Source organism: Salvelinus fontinalis, chromosome 3 (assembly GCF_029448725.1).
Source record: "Salvelinus fontinalis isolate EN_2023a chromosome 3, ASM2944872v1, whole genome shotgun sequence".
NCBI classification, from domain to species: domain Eukaryota; kingdom Metazoa; phylum Chordata; class Actinopteri; order Salmoniformes; family Salmonidae; genus Salvelinus; species Salvelinus fontinalis.
Window position 1 is genome coordinate 11,185,091 of NC_074667.1, and position 7,331 is coordinate 11,192,421.

The 7,331-nt window shown below is 41.5% G+C and overlaps 1 protein-coding gene across 1 annotated transcript; it reads left to right on the forward strand.

The window, feature by feature from the left end:
• Positions 1-1,378: 1,378 nt before the first annotated feature.
• Positions 1,379-5,879, forward strand: LOC129838668 (ewing's tumor-associated antigen 1 homolog). Its single transcript, XM_055905795.1, has 6 exons — positions 1,379-1,675; positions 2,069-2,203; positions 2,316-2,395; positions 2,641-2,750; positions 2,862-4,591; positions 5,104-5,879. Exons 1-6 carry the CDS (start codon positions 1,534-1,536, stop codon positions 5,226-5,228), a joined length of 2,322 nt encoding a protein of 773 aa, XP_055761770.1. The 5' UTR covers positions 1,379-1,533; the 3' UTR covers positions 5,229-5,879.
• Positions 5,880-7,331: the final 1,452 nt, after the last annotated feature.

Here is a 7,331-nt window from a genome sequence, read left to right on the forward strand (position 1 = left end):
AGCAGGGTATTCTATTCCGAGGCACCCTCCATGAAATATCGTGCATATCTGTCCTTGGACAGGAGCCAGTTGCAGTGGTATGGCATTTCAAAGTGAAGGGATGTTGATGAATGCTAGGGGTTTCGTCACAGTCCGGTATCACCAAGGGATACATAACTAACTCCACCCTCATTGGAAGTTCAACAGTGTGTAAACACACAAAAGTAGCCTAGAGGAGCCAGCAAATATTTGGCATATTCTATATGTCCAGATTATTACCCATTGTAGCCTGCAAGGAATTACATTTATCTGTATGCTTATATCTTGCCGTTCAAATTTATGCCCACTGGTTTCTGATGAACCCCCACACTGCCAGTGGAAAGCACTCAGGCACAAGAGGAGCAGACAGTGCTGGAGTTCGCTCAGAAATTCCACCAAACTACCACAGCTGTTACTGTGATCTGCAATATGCTTCATTCACACCAATGACATTCCCCTAATGAACTCACCAATTAGTGCTTCGCCATTAGGTGCCATATGGCTAGAAACAAATGAAGTACGACCAATGTGTTGAGGTGTGGGGCTCTGTACCGTTATGGTATTCCCTCCAAGGCAAATGACATTTTGGTTTTGAATTTTCCAACAAAAGAGGCCACCAAGGCATCTCCTGGCTGTGTGTTTGACGCTTCATACCTAAATTGGAAGTGACGGGCCTATGGCCCCTGCTCTTTCATCTCACTTTCATTTGGGCGGAGTGTTCACATTTGGTGTGAAAGAGGGTGTTACTGTGACTTTTCACCATGCTGTAGCAGCAGCAGCAGCAGACATTGCCTCCAGTCTTTTCTGAGAAAGAGCCTGATGAGGCCCATATGAAATATATTTTAGGAACCACCGACAAAAGGGAAATACAATTCATACAATTTCTCATAAGCGATTTTGTTTTCAAGAACAAAAAGGGAAAAAAGTTAAATGTCCATTCTGATATTCATTGCTTGGGTGAAATGTAAAAAAATATACGTTATCCATTTACATTACATTCAAGTTATATATATATAAAAAAAATATCATAATAACAGTAGGCCAACTGTAGTAAGTAAAGGGGGCGGGTGGGAAGATGGGCTTGATGATAAACGGACACCATGGCTTCAGAGAAAGCTGTGCCATATAAAGATCTAGACCACAAAATACACATGAACTATGCTGTTGAATATATAGATAAATAATAATAATACTAATTTAATGTATCCTTTATTTAACCAAATGTAACAAAATAATTCATAACAAAGCTAACATTTCCAATTCGGAACTGTAGCTATTTTAGTTGTATGTTATCGTTGTATCTCTATGTATGCTTGTATGTGATGCGCAGCAACAACGCAAATTGGATGCCCTCGGACAAAAAAACGTTCTGAAGTCGAACTGAATCATGGGAACAACATGGCGGAATGTTTGAATCTATGACGTTCCAAAACAACTTGTCTACATTTCGCTATTACACGATGTATTTAAATACATCCTGGTACCTACATATCTTTATATAAAGATTCACTATAAATGCCAGTTACTATCCCTGCGAACAATATGACAGACGAGAGCAAGCAAGGTGGAGGGAAACCGAAAACAAACAGACTGAGAAGAAGCCCCAAACAAACGCAAGCAACTCCATCTCTCATTGATTCTCCAAAAACCTGTCAAGGTCAGTAGCTTGCAAGTAACGAATGATGTGTTGAAAAGATCAGCCACTGATTCAGCTAAGTAGTTATCTAAATAGCTATTCATGTAGCCCGTAAGCTATGAAAACAGCGTATTAGCAATGTACCGTACCTACCTAATGTACAGTGTTGATCTAACGTTACTTGTGCTAGCTAGCTAGTTAACGTATATAACATTAGCTATGTTCTAGCTAGATGGTGCCCAAAGTTAGCTAGCTAGTAGCTGAGTAAACTCCACTCCATGTTGAAGGAAGTTTAGTTTGCTAACTAGCTAGGAGTTAATGGCATGTAGCTAGCTACGTTTAGCTAGTTAGTTAGCTAACTGTTACCACGTGTGCCAATTACAATTACATAATCATTCACATATCTAACATCAGATTTCAAGACGCCAACTCGTGTGACAAGATCAAGATACAACAATGTATTCAACAAAGGAGAGTCACCAATGAATGAATCAGAACTTCAACAGGATATCGTTTGGGATGCCACTTCCCCTTCACCCCTTAGGACAGGTAATTATATTTACATGTCAATATAACTATACATGTAGCCGGGCTAAGCAGTGTTACATTTTTAAAGTTTACCTCAGCTTATCTGTTGTAACTTTTTTTTCATGTTCCTTAGTTCACAAAAGAGGCAAGAAGTACTCTGCAAATGTTGGAATTGTGGACATTTCCGAAATCGTCAACAGGATAGCTCCCAAGGTTGGTAACACTCTGGCTAGCTAGCCACAAGTGTGCCATCAAAGAAATGTTTTAAAATGTTCAAACTAGAACAATGTTCATTACTAGACCCCGTGATGTGGTTTTTCCTCATACTTCATCATATAGCCAATCTTCTTCTTTGGGCCCTTTCTTAGTATAGTGCTGTTCAATACTCACATATACTATGTTATGTTGCTCTGAAATATTTTCTGTAGTAATATTTTGTATAATTGATCTTATTTAAGCATGGGAGACCTGTAGTTCCAGAGTCATCCTTGCTCCAGTGGATTGGAGACAGTGCTATTCCCTGCACCCCAGAGATGCAGCAGCCCAGGGCCAAGAAGAAATCCCTAAGGTAATCCCCAAGACAACATAACATACTCTCCTACATTGTACAGTTATTAGGACAGAGCTTGTCACTTACAAATATCTACATCCCCCCCCCCCCCCCCCCCCCCCCTTACAGGCCAAATGGAGTGGACGACCTTTTAAAGTTGGCGAAACAGTTTGATTTCAACTTGTTAAGGCAAGACGAAGAACGAGTCAATGATATACACAAGCAGAGTTTGGAGCTTCTGTCAGACTCGGAGGACATATTGGATTTAGATGGCAACGAGAACCAGCCTCCGCCCTTACTGAGTAATGTCACACCTGAAAGCACACAGTCCGCCCTTAAAACAAACAGCACGAGAAACTCCAAAGACCAGATACCTCCTGACCATGAGATGGAAGATGATATGGATTTTTTATTTGATGGACCAACTCAACACATAAGTGGTAACTTAAGTCAGAATTCATTGCCTCGGTCTTTGGAGGTGAAGACTGCTCCCACTGTGTCCTCCAAAGTCATTCCTGGAAAATATCCAGATTCCATACATGGCCACACTTCGACCGTCTCCTCATTGCATCCTGTCAAAAGAAGCTCAGCAAATAATAACTTTGACGACGACTGGGAAAATGACGATTTGCTGGATGACTCTCTGGTTTTTGAGATGACCCAAAACCCAGACCTCTTTGCCGCTCCTAATCATTGTTCGACCCAAAGAGGGCCGAATGAAACAAAACATGGAAACATCAACTCCTCAGCCATTTCCAAAAATGCTCTTCAAGGAAGTAGAGACATAAAACCAGCTGTGTCTAAAGGACAGGATGAAACTGTGAAAAACAGAAAAACCTTCACGCTTGAAGCAAATCCTAATGTACAAGCGAAAAGTATCCTCTCAGAGGCATTACCAAAAGCAGGGAATGTCCACGACACTGTCAAACCAGCATCACATAGGAACGTACAGCAAAACCAACCAAGTCTCTTTCCAATCAACAAAGCTCCGTCTATGGAGTCCAGTTACCAACTTAGCCAGCAAACGCAGCACCAGTCTAATGGAATAAAGGCTTGGCCGCAGGTGCCTCTTTTTCAAAGTACATCAATCTCAACCAGCTCAAGCACAAAAACCTCCAACTCTTATTCAACGTGGCCCCTTCAGGTTGATAATAGATCTTACCACAAGCCCACAGAGAACAACAATATGAAGGGAACAGGTATCATCAAGGCCCCAGCTAGCCACAGCGTCATCCCAGAGGACGACTTGGACTCTCTCTTTGCTTCTGACTCCATCTGGGATGACAAAGACGATGACCTATTGTGCCAAGCATGTGATAACCTGGAAAGCCAGGTACAGAGCATGGAGGACCCTGTTATCACACGCACCCAATCCCAGCCCAGTAATCAGACAGAAAGACAGACGTTTGTCCCTGTCTCTACACCTTTGAATAGCAGCAGGTACAATGTAAATCAAACGACCGAGACCACACAATCCAAATATCCAAACATTTCAGTTTATTCACAATCGGCCCCCGGGAACGGTAGCACTTTCACCCACTCTCTCAATAACAACAAAGTACCTGTTACTGTGGTCTCTGGTTGTAAAAGACCGAGTTACAATGCCTCAGCTGGAAATGCTAGTGCTAACTCCACGTTTAGGCCACAGAACCCTGCAGCAGGAGAAGGGCCATACAAAAGTACTCGGGTCAAAAGCACTTGTGTAGCTGGGAGCACATCTAATCAACAAGGCACTGGGAGTGGAGCGCGGCTGTCGTCATTCCCGTCACCTGTCAATGTGACTGAAACCCCCACTCGGTTCACCTTTAAGAGACCGTCTGGCTGCACGTCCAACCCTGTCATCCCTGTGACCAACAAAGGTAAGCTACCTTGAGTTGTCTGAGACGGCAAAGAAATGTGTTATGCAGCTATGAAAAAGGCACGAATCTCAACTTGAAACGTGTAAGCGTATTGACAGCAATGCATATTTTACGAGGTTAATGCTATTTGGGGCTATTTGATATTTGGGGCAGCAAGTGGTTAGAGCATTGGGCCAGTAACCGAAAGGTTGCTAGATCGAATCCCAGAGCTGACAAGGTAAAATCTGTCGTTCTGCCCCTGAACAAGGCAGGTAACCCACTGTTCCTAGGCCGTCATTATAAGTAAGAATTTGTTCTTAACTGACTTGCCTAGTTAAATAAAGGTTAAAATTACAAAAGAAATGTGGATGTTGGATTAAAGCATTCGCTCACTTTCATTTGGCCCCAGAATACTGAACCTTTCTATTGCTGTGATAAAATAGTAATATTCATTAGACTTGTACTTCACTGAGAGTCAATGATGGCGTAACCCTCCTCTGACTCATCTGCTTATCACTTTTTTTTTTCTTCAGCTTTCGCTTCAACCCAAGCAGCTGGGAAATGTTCTGCGGTGGAGATTGAACTGAAGAAACAGCAGGCCATGGAGAAGAGACAGCAACGGATGCAGACGGCCCACAACCTAAGGGCTCCAACCTGATTTCTGGTACAGTGCACATATACAAGAAGATTCCGAGTTATAGTTGGACAGTGTTGGCTTACTCTAAACGCTGACTTGTGCTAGACTGACCATACAGATCTCTTGAAAGTAAACCTACTATAGAGTTGTTGTAGCCTCGTACTACCATCATGATCTCTTAGCAAAACAGAACGTACGCTCGCTAGTCCAGGATGGTTGTACGAGGCTAGAGCTGCTGTGCCTTTGTCTCACAATTTACATCAGTCAATCTATTCCTGAATGAGATTTTAATAGTAGTAATATAAATGTTATTTACATTAATGTATTAACACAACTGTTAATAAATCAACTTTATTTTAAATAAACTAACCTCTTTTCAGGGAGTATGTTATCAGTTGTGTTTGCAGAATAGGCTAATAAGCTTTTTCATTATATTGTATATCAGTTGTGTAAATTACATAGCATTACAACATGAGCAGTTTTCTGACATAAAACACGAGTCGCCTTGTGCTCAGTCAGAAAAACTATCATGTTTTATATATTTTATCATTTTTTTTGTTGTGTTTTTACATTGTTTATATGTTTGTCATTTAAACAATAATGAAACTGCCTCAAAAGATGGCACACAGATATTAAAGTTGCAAAAGGATTCCCCCCCTTTTCCAGACAATACTATGTTGTGTACAGCAGTGACATCTAGTGTCCTTTTTGTTTCTGTGTCATGGAATGTCCTGCTTCCTTTAGCATACCATAATTTCTTCTTGTGGAATACAACAATTGAGTGTAAGAGAACTACTGTCACTACGCACAAAATAACCAGTATGATGCAACAGTCAACACAGTACAATGAGTTCCTTTAGGACCGGCACACATAGCAATGAGTAGTGCTTTCAACAGAGATGGGGCTGTGTCCCAAATGGCACCCTATTCCCTGTATAGTGCACTACTTTTGACCAGGGCCCATGGGGAACTAAATAGTGAGTGGTGTGCCGTTTAAGATGCACACATGGTTTAAGCCTCGTTTATACCTTGTGCTAACATCTATCCTTTCTTGATCTTATCCACATTTTGATTGTGCCCACATAGCTGTTGCATCTACACATGCAAGTAAAATGTCTCTTGTCTGTCCACACGGTGACCAGATATCCTGGTATGTACATGTACCCTGTATGTACATTTTTTTGACAGGTATTCTTTCAAAATAATGTTAATCTATTAATTTTAAGACAATTAATTTATAGACCTGTATAATGATGATTTCAATGGCTTCATCATTCAGATCTGTTTACACTTGATTGATATCCAGCTACAATGGGTCCCCGACTACCTCCGGAGTTGGTCAGGATGATCTGATAACAATGTGTCTTAGTTGTCTACACCTGTCTACAAATGTGGGCACAATCAGAATGTTGACAAGAAAATAACTAATTATACCTGTTAGAACCAGGTATAAACAGGGCTTTAGGAAGGTTTGAAAGCGGTTAGCCTTCGACTACACCATGCAGTCTGGTAGAGCGTGTGAGTAGAGACCTGAACCCTTTCAGCGTCCTGTAACTTGGGATCTTATGAATCCTTCAGCCATAGTCGAATATCAGTTTGCACCGTGGGAGCCTCAGGATCTGGCCCTGACTGAACAGTCCGCTCGTTTGGATTTGGCCCCACTTCAATCACATCCACACCATGTATCACTTTATTACATAGATCCTTTACACTCGGTTATTCGAGGAGCTGTATTGGTCTGCCTGCAAGCTCTGCTCACCATGTTGATGGGACAAACCATAGACATTAGAGAAAGGAATATTAATGTAATGTCTATGGTAAACCCTTCAATCCAGCGCAGACACACACACACACCACTCAAAACCTTGAGGGAATCTTACTGTTAAAGTGATGCTCCAGGGCTTTTGTATAATTCCACATAGTAGTTTTGAAGGTAGTGCTCGCTCACGAGCTAAACATTTAAAAAAAATAATGCAATTCGTATGAAATTTTATGAATTTGTAAGTGCTTAAGATCCGGGACGGCATCTTTTAAGTCTATGAAGATTGGCAAACCATTCAACCCAGCACACACACACCACTCAGTGCATTTCAGTTTCATTCGAGGCACCTTGCTCAGCAGCCC

What these genes read in the sequence shown, in the direction of transcription:
- LOC129838668 (XM_055905795.1), top strand. Translation starts at nt 1,534, where the DNA reads ATGCCAGTTACTATCCCTGCGAACAATATGACAGACGAGAGCAAGCAA. An exon ending in TTCTCCAAAAACCTGTCAAG is followed by an intron (nt 1,676 to 2,068) that starts GTCAGTAGCTTG and finishes ATCTAACATCAG; the next exon opens with ATTTCAAGACGCCAACTCGT. An exon ending in CATCCCTGTGACCAACAAAG is followed by an intron (nt 4,592 to 5,103) that starts GTAAGCTACCTT and finishes TTTTTTCTTCAG; the next exon opens with CTTTCGCTTCAACCCAAGCA.